The sequence below is a fragment of the Leptidea sinapis genome, chromosome 14 (genome assembly GCF_905404315.1).
Source record: "Leptidea sinapis chromosome 14, ilLepSina1.1, whole genome shotgun sequence".
NCBI lineage: Eukaryota > Metazoa > Arthropoda > Insecta > Lepidoptera > Pieridae > Leptidea > Leptidea sinapis.
In genome coordinates, this window is record NC_066278.1 from 5,098,604 (window position 1) to 5,116,987 (window position 18,384).

General features: G+C 35.8%; 1 protein-coding gene across 1 annotated transcript in view; it reads left to right on the plus strand.

Moving 5' to 3' along the window:
- LOC126967880 (B-cell lymphoma/leukemia 11B) overlaps nt 1-14,829 on the plus strand; it is a 53,780-nt gene extending 38,951 nt beyond the window's left edge. The window contains exon 5 of the mRNA XM_050812575.1: nt 12,692-14,829. Coding sequence (XP_050668532.1) covers nt 12,692-14,682 — 1,991 coding nt within the window. The 3' untranslated portion in view covers nt 14,683-14,829. The remainder of the gene's footprint in view (nt 1-12,691) is intronic.
- The last annotated feature ends 3,555 nt before the right edge of the window (nt 14,830-18,384 follow it).

Genomic DNA, 18,384 nt, shown 5'->3' on the forward strand with positions numbered 1-18,384 from the left:
AAATAAATTGGTATTATTATATCGCACAGTCGTATTTTCTACGGTTGTTCGGAAACAAAGCAATTTTGGCTATAAATTAACAAAAATAGAAAGGTCATTGTCAAAATATATGCATATCTCTAATAGTGACAGTAAAATTTAAACTCGTGCCCTTCTAAAGAGAACCTTTATTTTAATCGTATTATTTTTTACATATTAATTAACCCCATCGTTTTATAAACAGATAAAGGGGACGATTCCGAAAAAAAAATTATTTGCATGAGCACACGATTGACGTGCGCGCATTGTTATCTATGGCCTTTTGTGATGACCCTTATGTTAACCATGAATATGTTAGACGTAAAAGAGTTTACATTATACGAAACACCGATTGAATAACGCTTTTAAAGATATCAACAATAAGGTTGAAAATTGTAGAGACTGCCAGTGATTTATGTCGTTTCTTTGATTGTAACGTATGATATTATAATTGTCAAAGATGCTACTGAGGCTCCATTGTCGGAGCAGTCTTTTATAGTTTTTCAAAGATAAAAAATGTTTAGCATGCTTCTGACACGTACACACTACTGCCGTAACCTACGGAACTGACTTGTTTGGCGGTGTCACAATGGCCGAAGATATATTTAGTTTTTGTACAAACGGGAAGGTAACTAAGTGGTTGGTTTCGAATAAGTGGGGTTTAATTTTAGAATGTCTTTCTGTGTTAAAGGTGAGGGGAAGACTGTCTCGTGCCTATCGCGTGTCCTTTGGCCATGCTCATAGCTAAATTTGGAACCAGTTCCCATTCGAATATTTATACTAACAAAGGACGATGAAGTAATGATAATTCTTATAGTAATGATGCTTTCGAACGAGTATTTCCATATTTACAGATGTGTAACAAAAGAACTTGTACTCACGTGAACGTTGTGTCCACAAAGTGCCTTTGCAATCATTAACATCACAATGCGGCGTGGAGCCGATGGCCGACGCTTATATGTATCAAAATAAATATTGAATCAAGTGCATCAGTAGCGTCCAGTGTTTCGCTCGTCTGTTTGGTCATGTTAATGAACATTTGTTGGACTTGAATATTTTTACGTATTACTCATTAGACTATTATTATTAGATTATTAGTGGTTGCTAACTATTTGCACTATAAGGAAGCTCATGGTCGCTCAGAGAGCAATGGAGAGATACGTAGGAGAACTAAAGTCATCGACATATAGCCCAGCTGGTTGCGAAACTAAAATGGCATAGCTCGACGGACATATGGCTGTTGGGGCAGTAAAGTCCTCGAATGGTGACCAGGTACCGGTAGACGTAGTTGGACTGGTTGAGATCGCCGGAATAGGTTGGACGAGGGCAGCGCAGGACCGATCGTCATTGCGATCTTTGGGGGAGGCCTTTATCCAGCGCCTTTGCCGTGCAAAAGAACAGAAGTGTTTTCCGATTCAGCTGTTAACAAATAAATATTACATGAGTCAAATTTAAATAAGAATACAGTGCGATTAGGTTTATTTTATATCCGCGAAAAAGAGATTATGAGGTACTACTACACATAGATGAGCAATAACTCTTTTTATCAAATACTTAGACCTCCCGACAACCTGGAATCTGGTGAATTTCGACTTACCAAGTACTTAACCCTCAAACCGCTGTGTAGATGTATGTCTAACGAGATTGTACGATAGACCCATAAATAATCCATATACATAAATAACCCATTTCGGTTAATGAAGAGCTTAATAATTTATCAGAAAGTCATTTTAACGCCTGTTCATAGTAAGTATTTAGTGTACTTTTTCGCACTGATCAGTTTCATTCTCTCGATCCGTCCAAGATATTTCCATATCAAGGCATATTTTCTTAAGGGTCGACCACAAAAGGGCATCTTCACTTCCAATCTTTAATCCTATCTCGGGACCTTTGCGGGCAAATTTAAATTTCTTTAGAAATATCGTCTCTATTATGTATGTGCGGGTTGCTATTCCTCGTGACGTGGGCGAGATAACACAAGTTAAGTCCGAGAGATTGTTGAGAAAAAACTTCAGCTAACTTCAAGTTGATATCATCTTCAAAATCACGCATTGAAATTTGATCTTTATTGCTAGGTATTAAAATATGGTCTTGCGTATTATCTAGAATTAGACGTACCTTATTTTGTATATGAGGTGATAAGTCTTTATGAAGGGTCAACCGTTTCTATAGAGAGTACCCTTTTAGTGAAAAGAGTTCGTTGATAGCTGATTTAGGATTGGTGATAATGCATTCACTGTGTATAAGTATATCATAGATTTACTCTATGATAGATTGCTTTGAGAGGAGCAGTTTTTAGAATTGATTTAGGTCGTAACAATGGACTTCACGAATTGTGTTTGATTATAACAAGTCCCCCAGCTTGGACATTTTTAAAGTATTGTTAGTCGCATCGATTGCAATGCTCGGGGTGAATTGAATGGCTATCATAGTCGCTTTGTGGTTTGGACACGAGGGAGATAAGTGAAAAATTTTAGCAGACTGAATTAAAACCGTTTAGTGCGTGTTCCCTTCTTCCTTCATCTGTTTTTAAAAGCCACAAATCACCAATACTCTTGTGGTTCTTTTTGTGTTACAAAGATTAACAAGTAATCAGCCACCAGGTAATCTGGTGAAGAAACGAGTCATTTAAAAAACAAAATAATTTATCAATTTAAATCAAATATTGAGCATGTTATACTGTATATAACTGTTATAAGAAGTGTTAAAACACAAGTATTTTCTTTGATTAACGCGAGTGTTACACATTTAAATAAAACACTGTTTAAAGAATTAAACGCGTGTAATGTAATTATTTAGTCCCCTTGAAAAGGTGTTTTGGAAAGGTCACGAAACGTCGTCTTAACTAAAATTAACTTAACTTATATAATAAAATGTAACTTTACACAATAACACAATGTGACATACAAATTGCGAGTGTAAGACGTAGCTTGCTTGTCACACTTAAATAATAAACCTGGCCTGTTTTCATCGATTGTCTATCACCAAGAAGCTCCATCTGGATGAATAAATTATCTAAGCTGACATAATATGAATTCGAGTCCCGAATACACATTAAGCACGTGGTGGCAAGGACAAGGATTCTTCCTATTCCAACATGATACGAAAACACTCGATGAAAAGTTAGAAAGTGTGGCTTTTTTAATTCCTTTGTCATTTTATCAATCTGTACCTCAATTTTGCGTAAACTCCCAAAAAAAGGACTAATTTTAATGCATTAATGACCAAATAACATGGTCAATTTAATTTTCGGGCCTACAACATTAAATTACGCACTGTTAGACATGATATAAATTCAAAAGACCATTTACAAGGAGCGTTAAGTTCCAAACATTCTAAAACTGAAATAATATTCTGTAGATTTTATCTTCGTCAAAATTAATTTTAAAAGCGTCTATGTTCCCTATCCCTTTTATTGTTTTTTCTCCATTTTTTGTAATATGTGGTAATGGTCGTTCCACACGTGTCGACAACGGCTATTACGAGTTTAAAATAGCCTACACATCTGGCCACAGAGTATTGCGATCCAATTTAGGAGATCACAATATCTGTGACATAAAGGTTCTGTTTCACTTTACATTTATATTTTTTGACTATTGCTACTTTCTTATTGTTTCGACAATCGAAATGTTATTTTTTTATGAAAATACCTAAGGAACGAGACGAACAGGACGTTCAGCTGATGGTAATTGATACGCCCTGCCTATATAAATGCAGTGCCGCTCAAGATTATTGAAAAACGCAAAAAAAAACTGAGCGGCACTACAACTGCGCTCGTCACTTATTATTATTAGTGAATTCAAATTCAAATAATTTTATTCAAAATAGGATATAAAATCACTTATTGAAAATCAAAAACTACCACAAGGTAGGCCTCAGACCTGAGAAGAACGGGCGCAACAAACTCAAAGGCGGAATAAACTCGAAAACGTAAGGGTCTGCTGATAGTAAGTGATCACCGCAGTCCATGCTCTCTAACACCAGAGAAATCACAACAGTGTTACCGACTTTATAAAGTGTAGCATAAACGTACATAATATGAATTAGAAAACCGAAAACACGTGGCTCTACCCTCTGACGCATTTGTAATGATGAAATATTTTATGTTATATAAATGAAAAATTATAAAGAAACTTTAAGAAGAAAAGTTAAGGAGCAATTCTGATAGTTAATTATTCTAAGCGATATCAAATTGAAATTCAAACATTTTTATTCGAAATAGGATTTAAAATCACTTATTGAAAGTCAAAAACTACCACACATTCCAAAAGGTATGCCTCAGATCTGAGAAGAATGGGCGCAACAAACTCAGGATCTTCTATATAAACCTTGTATTCGTAGCTATTATTAAAAATTGTGTTATAAATTATTAATTGTTAATTAAATGTGCCAAACCTACACTCATTTCTCCTACAAGTATTTCCATTTATACACTTGGATCATTTCTTAACATATCTTCAGTAAAGGGTCACAATTTTCTGTGGGGGGTGAAAACTCCCCCCTGCTTGGGCTGGAAGGGGTCGGAAAGGGAAGGCGGTCATTCACAGCAGCAGTGCACCGGACGTCCGCCGCATAACAAGTCGATGGTCTATCCCGAGCGCTAAAAATCACGCAAATCTTTTTATAGTTTATTATTCTATTAGACATGCTTTCGCCTTTTTTGTCTGCGAGAACCTGAATACCTTGTTTTATATCTATTTAGTAGTATACCTATCGTGGCTTATGTACTAGAAATAGATATTTGGTATCGGGGACGTTTTTCTAATAATAATTTTGACACACTTTTACACAAATCATACTTCCGTAGAGTCGGTTTGTTTGCTTATTAGTATGTTTGAACATGCTAATTTGTAGACCAACCTGTTGAATTTTAATATTTTATTTTTGTATAGGTTTATGAAAAATAGTATAAGTTATATCTCTTGGCGCTGCCTCACCCTATAAAAATAATCTTATGCAAACTAACTCTAAATTAACATTACATAGTTCCGGTCCCTACCCAATGTCAGTTAAAATTTATAATAAGTTACCAGAACACTTAAAAGCTGAAACAAATATTAAAAAATTCATAACCTTTTTGAAAAAGTTACTTTTGGAAAAATGTTACTATTCTATTAATGAATACCTAGAGGAAAAATATATTTGAATGTCTGCCCCTCTGTCGTTCATTGCTATGCCTTATTACGAGGTGCACGTGATAATTATTTAGTACTACAATTTTGTTTAGTAACTAAGTCGCATGAAACGCAATTTAAATAAATAAATAAATAAAGTATCAATTATAGAAATAATATTTTGTGAAATTGGAAGAAAAAGCGGCCAATAACTGCATTATTCTCATGCGCCGGCGTGATGGGTGATGATGATGAAGATGCGTAGGTACTAAGTTTCAGAAATATTAATCCTTAGTTCATTTAACGACAGCCCATATAGACTAGTGGTTAGTGACCCTGCCTACTGAACTAGAGGTCCCGGGTTCGAACCCCGGTAGGTGCAAACATTTATATGATGAATATGGATGTTTGTTTCAGAGTCATGGTCATATGTATTTATGTATGTTTAAGTAAGTATATTGTATTAAATATATCGTTGTCTTGCAACCCATAGCACAGGCCAGATAATTTGTGCCAAAGTGTGTCAATATTACAAAAAAAATCTTTAAGTTAGTTATTACATGTCGAACTCTCGCTTGCCAAGTTATATACATACAACCACGTTAATCTCCCAGGGGGGTAGGGATTATAGGCTTCATTTTGCCGTAGACCTGACAACTTGCCAGGCTTCTTGCAATGTCTACCCACAACGAAACTATCAACCTAGTCTTTAGCACCAAAAGATGTTCCGCGACGTTTTGTATGATATTTTAAAACCTCAATCACAGTTTCAATGCGTAAAGCATCATAAAGAATATTTAACGAGAACCCCTGCGTTACGCTAGATCTCAATTTTACATCCTTACACTAAAAGACGAACATTAAAGAAAGATACAGACCTTATCGTCTACATAATATTTAGTATGTTAGTATATCTTAGTCTAGCCAATACGATATACACATGTAAAAGTCTAAGTTTTGTCTGAATAGCTTGTGCTGGCGAGTTTGCGTTCAATTCGGTTATCGCGCCATCTCTCGTGCTATTTCGCAAATACAAATCTTTTTTCGTACCTTGGTTGAGTAGTTAAGACAAACTAGAACTCATATATATATTGACGACCCATATAGCCGAATGGTTAGTGACCCTGACTACTAAGCTAGAGGTCATGGGTTCGAATCCCGGTAGGTGCAATCATTTATATAATGAATATGGATGTTTGTTTCCGAGTCATGGATGTTTATATGTATTTATGTATGTTTAAGTACCAAATATATCGTTGTCTTGTACACATAGTACCATAGCACAGGCTATGCTTAGTTTGGGGCAAGATAATTTGTGTAAAAGTGTATCAGTATTATTAATACGTATTTTAAATATAAGTTACGATTGTATTGCTAAATATTTACTTCTGTACCAGAAGCTTTCTTGACAATTGCAAAAAGTTTAAAAAAAAAAGCCGATCATTTCAATATTAATTCTAACCCTCAGATGGATGATTTTAAGTAATTTGTGAATGGTGGTTTATACAAGTATAATAATATAATTACTATTGTTAGACATGGAAAAATATGAACTGCTTAAAATGGATATGGAACCGCTTACTCTATAGAACATTATTAAACACTTAACATTCGGGCAAGCATATGCGTCAGTAGCGATGTTTCCCTGCTTCGATCCGGTCCGCTAAGTACCAAAGTGTTTTCAATTTTACAATTCATATATACGTTAATATAAGGAAGGCAAATCTCTTGCGATTATTTTGGTTTCACAAGAAAATATCGCCAGCACTGGCCGTACTAACAGTTGACACGTATGTGTGTCCTCTGTGTGTCCTCTTAAGCAAAACATTAGGTAATCTATACGAGAATTTATTTTAATAAAACATTGGTAAAATTTAATTACTTTAGATAAAACAGGCCAGGTTTGTTACTTTAGTGTGTTTCAAGCTACGTCTTACACTCGCGATTTGTATTGTGCATTGTTCAAAATAGAGGTTAACTGTCAACCTAATTTTTTTTGAAGTTTTCACTGCTGTCACAGTCTATCTAGACGTAAAAAAGACATCATGCAATCCATGCTTGGACTTAACATTAAAAAAGTTGTTTATATATTGTTCTAGTACTTCTTTGCCGCATTAAATATTGTAGGTAAATTTTTACTACTTTAGGCAAATATGTATCAAATGCTTAATAAACGAGTATTAATCAATTCGTACAATACTTTTTCATACACATATTCATTCTAATGTACATATAGATGTATATTTTCAAGGATTGTTCACATGAGTTCCTAAGTTTTCACTTCCAGAGCGTCCACAAGAGGCGTTTCTGTGAACAAGTACTGTCAGGAAGTAGCGCCGACAGTTTCCCGTCTACGAGCGCTAGAATATGTTAGTGGGATTTCTATTTTCATGCGAAAAATTTCTTTTAAGACTTACGTCTTTTGTTTCTTATGTTTTTTCTTAATTTCATCGGTATGTATTCTTTATTACGCATAACTTTTGGACAAAGACATTGTAATGATCTTAATGTTGATGTGTAGAATAATATATTCTACACATGTTCATCATATAAATGTTTGCACCAACCGGCATTCGAACCCGGGAATCGCTTCATCATCAGCTGGAAGACGTCCACTGCTGGGCAAAGGCCTCCGCCAAAGATCTCCACGACGATCCGTGTTTGAAGATATTTAAAGTTGAAGTGAATTTAAATGAAATTACGTAATGTGCTTGAGCATTTGAATTTAGAAATTTATACAAATGATTTAAGTTTTCTTTAGTGTTACTTCCGCCAATATTTGTTTTTACGAGACTCATGCCAGATTTTGGCGAGACAACACGTCCTGAGGATGCTTCGTGTAGAGGCGAAACACGTGTCGAATTGTTTAAAAACAAATATTGGCGGAATTAACACTAAAGAAAACTTAAATCATTTGTATAATTATGGATTTCCGCAAAGTAACGTATACATTGTTTTAATCATAATGTAGTTTAGAAAAGTTTTACCCTGGACTTTTACCTTTTGAAACCATCTTTTGATCTTTGAACCGGGTTCAGGGTTTTAATTTATCAGTAGAATCCAGACGAGTAAAATTACAAATTACTGGTATCTTTGTTAGACCACGACAATCACTGGGCCGAGTTAAACTGCTCGCCATTATGTTAGGGGGCGTCCAGACGGGTGGCGTTTAAAAATTTCACCCCCACTGATTTTTCGCCCGTAGTCACAATGCCCCATAATCAACAATTGCCTTTTGAAATTGAAACGGTTTTTAGACCTGGTTTCAACTTATGTCCATCTATGGCGTCAAACTTTTATTATATTTGTATAAAGTATATTAGTACATTTATGAAAATTTAATATACGTTCACAAAAATCGTCACCTTTTTGCTCTTAATAGTGATTTTCATTATTATAACACTAGAAATAAGGGATTGCTTGTAACTAATTCTAGTAGGCTTCATAAGATACATAATAGCTTTAATGGTAAATGTATACACTTCTATAATAAAGTCCCAGCCACTGTTCAGGCATTACCTATAAATAAATTTAAATGTTTTATAAAAAAATGGCTCTGCCGTAAATCCTATTACTCCACTGCTGATTATCTAAATGATCGGACAGCCTGGGACTAGATAATGATTTCATTATAGCGATAGAAATGACTGTACAATATTGTATATTTTTTATTGAAAACAGCGCAAAAAAAAGAATGCTGGGAGAGTTTCTTGCGCCGCTTCTTCTCTCTCAGAGCGCCATTTGTTTCCGAAGCGGTAGTAGTATCTAGTAGTTATTAGAAATGACATCAAAAATAATTCTAAAGGAATCAATTTTGAGAAAATAAATGTCTTTTATGCCTTTATAAAACTATTCGATTCTTACTATTATTATTCCTGTAATTCCTCTGGTGTTTCATGGGACTATGGGTAGCGGTAATCACTTATATTTTTCTCCTACTCCATTATTAAAATAATTCAACTTATTATTCTTCTGCTTATAAAATGTTTATCTTTTTTATTTAAACATGCACACTATCAATATTAGATAGCAAAAAACTTTTGGCTCAAAAACCGTCACTTTTAACATAACATTAGAGATATATTTACAATAGTTTCCATCGTTATCAATATGGGACACCTATAGTACAGTCTATGCTAAGTTTGGCGCCAAATAATATGCGAGAAATGTGAACTGTGACAGCTTGAACACATCGAAAATAATAGGGGCGAAGTGGTAACCTCTATTTCTAGCAACGCACGCACGATCAAATTAAGTGACTGACGTATCGCGAGTGTAAGACGTAGCTTGTCACGCACACTAAAAGTAATAAGCCTGGTCTGTTATCATGCGTTGCCTAAAGCAAGACCCTCTATATAGGTGAATAAATTATATAAGGTTATATTTTATTTATGAATTGTGAAAACAAATTAATGTAAATTTGTAGCTTATTAGGACACCCTCACAGAGGCATTCTTTACTGACGAAGAGATAGATTGAATACGAATCTATGATCGGGCGTAGAACATCAAGTCACCCACAAGTTATTGTTTAATTATCGTACCTTAAACGGCTTAGTCCTCCTGATAGTATCTAACAATGACTATTTTAATCGGATGCTGTCGGATTAAGCTACTGTGTAGATGTTTCTAAAAAAAAGTGTGTGTGTACTTATGTATGCACGCAAGAAGTTATACTTCTTTGGCCTAACGAAGCAAAAATCATTAAAATGATTTATTCCTCGTGCTATTCTACGTTTTTAGAACGAACAATTTTGTAGAAATCTTGCTAAGATGGCTTTGACAATTAATTATTAAATAATGAATACGGCTGTATGGGCTTGAACCCTTTGCCTGTCCTAAAAATGGACGAAGAAACCAAAAAAAAAATAACGAATGACGTAAACGTCAGAAAATTTTAATAACCAACTTCAATCTGTTACTTTTGTGGTGCAGTGATGCGCGCGCATCTTAAAATTTCACTCTCAAATTTTTTTCATTACGCGCCTAAATAAGTACATATAACTTCAAAATCTTACATGTAACAACGATACATCGTTATGTGATTAGTGTGTACATAACAACATAATTTAAATAATAAGTCAGTTTTCCAATAGGAATTTCTCAGAGCAATTTCGTACTCGTCAAAAATATATTATTTTTTATTATTAACAGAACCCTCTTACTAGGAATTCGCTGTTAGTTCTGTCTGTCTGTCTGCCCGTCTGTCACCATGCTGTATTTCATGAACCGTGATACTTAGGCAGTTGAAATTTTCACAGATGATGTATTTATATTGCCGGTATAGTAACAAATACTAAAAAAGAATAAAATAAAAATTCAAATAGGCTCCCATACAATAAACCTAATTTTTGCTCGTTTTTGCTCGGTATTGATAACTGCAACTGATAGATGCTTGAAATATTCACAGAATATTGTGTTATATGTTCACTTTAAAATAAATAATTAAATAAAATTATAGCAGATATTTAATTTCCTATACGACAAATGTGAAGTTTTGCCGTTTTTATAGGTATAATAAAAATGTAATTTTTACGCAAAATCTAATGTAAAAACACAGTTACAATTTTAATCCTCCAAAAAGTGTTTTATTTAAATATATGTGTTTATGTATGTCAGTGTGAGTAAATTTTTAAGTCTTCAGAGCCTGACATGTCTGGTATCAGATTAACTGTGCTGTAGCGACTTACGAGATATCTAGCGGTGACCAAAACACAATGGACAATACTTTAGATAAAAGCCAAAATATTAACGCCTATCTCATGTACCGTAGCACAGTGTGTTCTAAAATAATACGCAGAACTCTACTTAAATTTATTTTTTGAAGTTATGCGCCAAAAATGATGAGAGTGAAATTTTAAGATGCGCGCGCATCACTGTAACACAAAAGTAGCAGGGTGAAGTTGGTCCCTAAAATTTTCTGTCGTTTGCGACATTCGTTATTTTTTTTTTGGTTTCGTCGTCCATTATTAGGGCAGGCACAGGGTTCAAGTCCATACAGCCGTATTCATTATTTAATAATTAATTGTCAAAGCCATCTTTGCAAGATTTTTACATAATTGTTCTTTCTAAAAACGTAGAATAGCTCGAGGAGTAAATCATTTTAATGATTTTTGTTTCGTTAGGCCAAAGAAATTTAATTTCTTGCGTGCATACATAAGTACACACACACACTTTTTTTTCTTTTCATGTGACTCTGATAGTGACCTTTTAATTTGAGAAATAACTAGATATGAACAGCGAACCAGCTCTTTTCTAGGCTTTACTTAAACCAATTTTAGGTGACAAATAATTGAAATTCAATAACATCTAAGTATCAGAATTTTTTCAGTTTTGTTTTTGACATTAGAATATATTCAATTTTTGTATTCATAAGTAGTGCTTGCCTATTAAGGCATGCCAAGATCTCCACGACGATTGGTCCTGTGCTGCCCTCACCTAACATATACCAGCGATCTTGACCAGAACGTCGGTCCATCTTGAGGGGGGCCTACTAACACTGCGTCTTCCGGTACGTGGTCGTCATTGGAGGACTTTTCTGCCCCACCGGCCTTTTGTCCGTCGAACTATGTGTCCTGCCCACTGCCACTTCAGTTTTGCAATCATATCGGCTATGTCAGTGAATTTGGTTCTCCTGCGAATCTCCCCATTTCTGATCCAATCTCACAAATAATTAATTAATAAAATTCCTATTGGAATAAATTAATAAAAATATTCAAATACTTCTTCAGACAATATATTTACATCTAAGTACTCCTTAGTTAGTATACATTTAGACCACACCTTAGAAATAAATAAAATTAAAATTGATACATCCTGTATTCTTTCCGGTCGGTCACAATCTGACCGTTACAATTCAATAATCGTCTTAACAGTCGCGATTGCTTATCGGGCCGCGCCTTCCATTCTTAGCGATGCTCTTATTTTGTCATATTTTTATACTTACAGTAATATTATGCAGGAATTCGTAATACAAGACGTGATGTACTTATTTTTTGATTTGACGTATCATTTCGCGTAGAGTTGCTTCTGATGTATCAACTTTATTAAATTCAAGGTATACATTTTGTAAATAACGAATAATTGAACAAGACATTTATTTATCTTTATTATTATATAATTAATTAATTGATGTATTGTTTCAACCCAACATTGATTTGTCTTTATTGTATTTTGTGATAAGATATGCAGAAAAAAGAATGCGACCCAAAAGATCCATCCATTTTGTTAAAGATAACGTTCTGTCATATAGATTTCAATATCAACAGCCCTAACCCGGCAGTTGTACGTGATTCCTGTCCGCATATATTTCATAAGATTTTAGAGGTGTATGAATCACGCGGAACACGAAGGGGCTATCCGTCACGCCCGCCGTCGTACCGGCTCTCGGACTACTCTTTAACATTCCATTCACGAGCCCTCCCTAGGCCTACACTACGATATGTGAGAGCTATTACTAGAAACTTTGCCCCCGTTAATATTGCTGTAAATTTCCCTATCGAAGAACGATTCCAACACATATATTTCACGCAGGCTAACCTATTTTTTATTTGTCCACAGAACCGAGTAACTACGTATGCTCGACTTGTAAGGCTCGCGTGCATTCGGCCTGGAGACTTGTGCAACACGTTCAACACGTCCATGGCGTGAAGATTTACTTAGAATCCATGCCACAGCAACATTCTAACAAACAAAACCATTCGTCATCAAGCACCTCCTCCACTAGTTCAGGATGTTCGACAGGCGCTCCATTGCCACCTCCATCGTTACGTCATCATCCATTATTACCACCTCCGGATATGCATTCTCCATTTGGCGTTGGTGGACTTTTAAGAATGCCTCTACCTGGTAGCTTACCACCTCTTGCTCATCCCTCGGTACCAACAGCGCCGTTGTTTGCACGACCGAACCACCACGATCATAGGTTTAGAATGGAGCAGCTGGTATCCGAGCAATTTCGTCACCATGGTCTCAATTTGGCTGCAGCGGCTGCTGCCGTAGCTGCTAATTCTCTTCCACCACACCAAGCTTTTCCATCGCCAGCAGATCGACCACCGGTAATACCTACATCGTTATCGGGACGTGAAAGATCATCAACAGTTTCACAACCACTTTCATTAGAACCCCAGCTGGATTTTTACTCGCAGCGCTTGCGGCAACTGGCCGGTACGACCAGTCCAGGGGCGGCCACAGGCAATTCGAGCTCTCCTAGCCCCAGGAAGCATTCTCCCCCGTTCGCTTCCCCGTCGCCCTCCCGAGTCGGCCAGACTCCACCGGCGGGCGCCGGACCCGGAACGGTGGACACGCCTAGAGAAGCTACGCGACCTCATAACTCTACGCCTGAGCGAAGAGTTGAACCACAAACCGCAGACGCTCCTCCACCCGAGCGTTCTTCATCTTCTCCAACAGGAAAGCGAAACAGTGATGAAGCTAATCATACATGCGAATTTTGTGGCAAAAAATTCAAATTTGAAAACAGCCTAATGAATCATCGAAGAACTCACACTGGTGAAAAACCTTACAAATGTTCTGAATGTGACGAAGCCTTCGAGAAATCCTCAAAATTAAAACGACACATGAAAGTTCACCGAGGTGTAGAGGCTAATACTGAAGATGGTGAGTCAGTTGGTGATACAGGAGATGATGAATCTGAAGATGAATTAGAGGATGAAGAACTCGATGGTGAGGAAGAAGAAGAAAATGAAGATGGTGAAGAAGTAGAGGAAGCTGAAGATTTAACTGTATCTAATAGTAGTGCTCCATCTGCACCAACTCGAAAACACACCCCAGCATTGCCCGCTCACCCTCCATCAGCATCAGTCGTAGGCGAACTCATGGATAAATTCGGTCTTTCAAATATTGCTCAATATAGTGAGGCTTTTAAACAAGCTTTACAAGAATCTAATAATTCATTAAAATGGCAATTAGCTAAGGATCGGGACAATAATAACGGACCTCCTGAGAAACCTAACGGTATGCACCAAACAGCCTCTTTACGATTAAAAGAAGAATTTGCAAAGATGCCACCTCAGCCACACCCTTTATTTAATCCATTTGAAAACCCATTTGAAGCATCTAAACGTATGAAGTTAGAAATGGATAGGAGTGAAGGATGGTGGCTTCCCACTTTACATGCGCAAAGGCCACCCGACAACATTTTTGATGGGCTCAAAAACAGCACTAATGGTCTGCTACAAAATCCATTATTGAAGTCGAAAGATAGCCGACGGAACGACACTTGTGAATTTTGTGGGAAAGTATTTAAAAACTGTTCAAATCTTACTGTACATCGGCGATCTCATACTGGGGAGAAACCATATAAATGTGAATTATGTTCTTATGCTTGTGCACAGAGCTCAAAACTAACAAGGCATATGAAAACCCACGGCCGACTAGGGAAAGACGTATATCGGTGCCGATTTTGTGAAATGCCATTCTCTGTTCCATCTACGCTTGAGAAGCACATGCGAAAGTGTGTGGTGAATCAAAGTAATGGAACATCTCTTGCTCTTTCTGATGACTCCAATGCTTGCCGGGACGAGGCCTCGTGACTCTTCCCTTGGGGTGGCCTCCGTCTTCCTCCTCCAGCGCCACCCAGCCAGATATTTTAGGCCAAACGTCGTCAAGAACAAATTTTACCACGTTGATATATTAATAAGGAGATTTGTTCAATGTCTAGTCTTAAGGAATATTGATGTGACAACAATTTACCTAATCCTAAGAATTTTAGGGCATTATTTAAAAGCAATGAACTGTAAGTGACATATCTTTTGTCTGTTGAAAGAGTTTCCGTTACGTTGTTACTGTTACTTTGAAGTTTTTAAGTTATTTCTTTTGGAGGCTGTACAGGACTTTTACGTTACATTTCAACTTTGTTTTGTCGTGTTTTTATTGTATAGACCTAGAAATCAATGCCAAAGTTAGCTACGTTGATAAAATAGCATTAAGTTGTATAGTGTCAATTAAATATTTTTTCCAGTATTCTAAGATCTTCACTAGAACCAATAAGTTGTTTAATAATTTTAGGGTGTACAATAAGCAAATGTTTCCTATAATAGATAAAACTGTATATAATTAATAAATGTACATGCTAGGTTACTTATATATTATTGATGTTCATATTAGAAATGTTTGGTCAATCTATTTAAAATACAATTTCTTGACAAATTCGGTAAGAGTCCTGTAATTAAAGTAGAAATCAAAATTGCTAGGTGTTAATGACAAGTAATTAATTAGTGTTAAAGTCTATTAAATCACTTAGCGAAGTTTATGATCTTTAATTATTGATTCCAGCATTTGGAATGTTCTTTTGTTAAGACTGAAAATATTCCAGATTTTTTTTTGTGATTGTGAATTCACTCGTACCTACATAAATCTTAGTCCAAGTGTGAAATCATTCAGTATACGTACTTAATGTAATATATAGAATTTATATTAGTTAATTATAAGTAAATTATAACGAAAACCTGTTTGTCTTCAATAAGCCAAATTTTCTGATTTGCTGTCTACTAAACTTCATTTTAGGCTCTCTTTGTATGGCGTTCAAATCATAAATATGAATGCCATTCCGACAGATCCTAGATACTTCAAAAGATCATATTGAACATTTCAAAATGGTCTTTTGATACTTAACTGACATTTATTTTGGGTATATTAGAAAATACATATTGATTTTAGGAAAACTATTGCAATTTATGGAAGTTAGTAGATGGAGACAAATTGAAATAAATAAATGAATTAAAACAAATTTTATTCTGATTGTAATATGAACTGTTTATTATTTTTCATTTTTATTATTTTTATTTCAATAAATATCCACGATTTGTTAATCAGACTTTTTGTTTAATTTCCCTGCATTTTAGTTCGACCTGTAAGTTATTGAGCACAAAATATATTTTGCAATTTGTGGATAGTTGTTCGTACGACACGCCATAAATTAGGATAAAATCCCCACCAACTGGATGTCTGGCGATCCTCCATAGTGCGGTTTTCATGTAGCTTTCTTACACGTACTACAAAGCTGTGGAATTAGATTCCTTGTGCGGTGTTTCCGGGACGATACGACATCAAAAACACCTTCAAAGGGTACCTTCAAAAACAGCGCGTACACCTTCCTTTAAGGCCGGCAACGGTTCTGCGATCTCTCAGGTGCTGCAAGATAATGTGGGCGGCGGTGATCACTTAACACCACGACCCTTACGCTCGTTTGTCCTCCTTTTCCATGAAAAAAAATAGGTCTGTCTTGATGTTTTCCCTTGTCAATAAAACTGAAGATTTGAATGATTGCTTTTAAAATATCGCCAATATAAGCGTTGTCTTATCATTTGGCTAATATTTAGATAGCAGACGACGGTAATTTACTAAGTAATAGTAATATTAACCGACTAGAAACAAACGAATACTAACCCTTCAATGTGCTTAAATGAATGACTAAGGCGTTCTACACAAGTCTGTTGTAACTAGTAGTTGATGTAGATTTATTATTAGCTGTTTGAAAAATAAGTTTGTTTTCATTATTGATTGAAATATTTAACCTTACTACTCTCCCAAATGGTCAGTTCATGCTTAGAAGAAATGATAGTAGGGTTCTCGATAGCTATTTACTCCACCAATACTGCCTTGATACATGACATATGAATGCTGAATACAAATGCGTAACTAGCCTTGGATAACTTATACGTCTAGATAGAGTCTTTTGCTGTTAGACAACCGATAAAAACAGGCCAAGAACTTTAGATTCATGTGCGTGACAAGCTACGTCTTACACTCGCGATTTGTGACACTTTGTGTTTGTGTGCGTCAATTGCTCAAAATAGAGGTTAGTTCTATCCTCAATTTATTTCGACGTTTTCATAGCTGTCATATTCTATCTAGACGTATAAATGATCTAAGTTACTGGCCTTAAGACTGTACTGTACAATGTACCTACAGCAGCTGGGAGCATCGAATGTCGTATCGACCTAAAGACACGACTGAAGGAAATTTCTTTCAAAGTTCCATGAGAAGTAACCGGTGGATAAACCCAAGTCATCCAGATGGTGAAGATGGTAATAAAATGCTCATCGTGTCGTAAGTAAGTAAGGCGTAAGTAGGTAAGTGAAGCCCCTTAACAACACCATGTTCAATTACCAAGAATATTCATTGAATAAGGGCTATAAACGCTCAGTCTACGCAATCTTGGTTTGAAACGAACGTTTCGGACTTCATCAGAGCTGAAGACTGGCTGACCTCTAGTCCCGATCTTAATCAGTTGGATTATGATTTATGGTCAGTTTTAGAGAGCACGGCTTACTCTACACGCCATGATGATTTAGAGTCCCTAAAACAATCCGTACGAATGGCAGTGACGAATTTTCCGATGGAAAGAGTGCGTGCTTCTATTGATAACTGGCCTTAAAAGGACTGTATTGCAGCCAATAGAGACCAATTCTAATAGGCTTTTCATATTTGAAATTGTTTTGTATTTATGTATATAAACTAACACACTGTAAAAGTATTAAATGTTATTTGCAATAGAATTTTTTTATTTCAATCTTAATGGTAAGACTAAGTTTATAGGTTCTGCAGTAAGATTCAGATGGTACGGTAGAAGATATTCTATGATGAAGGACGCATCGCCAAGGAGTTTGTTCACATAGGTTTCACAGAGGTAGAGGTTTCATAGAGATGAACCTTGGAGGGCTTGAACCCCGACGATTTAAGCGACTCAGAGTCAGTTTGATACTGCCGTGCACCAGACTAGTGAATCAATGCATTCTCTTTCAAGCATTCGAATACTCTCAGAGAATTAATCTCACATAATATGAACATTAGTGTTTTTTTCTAAGATTATCCAACTAGATACCGCTGGGGTAGTCGCAAAGTGCGAATATTACGCCCAAGTAGGCGTACAAAATCCAGTCTCCTTACCGTGCCACATGTTCTGTTAAACTTTGCGAATAATTGAAATTAAAATGCTGGGTTGCGCACTAAAATTTTGCAATAATAATACTACAAGAAATAAAAAACGACAATGGAATCACATATCATCAGCAGGTATTTTGTATTTTATTAATTTCAATGTAGAATAATATATGTTGCAAAATTTTAAAGATACCATTGAGTATCAAGATGCCACACACAGCATCTAATAGTTGCCGTAATAAAAAAGCTATTGTTCTTAGGTTAGGCGTTATCTTGTTGGAGCGCAACGGAGACCAATCCTTAATCTAAGGTTTTTTTATTATTGTTATTGTTATGCTATTAAAATATGC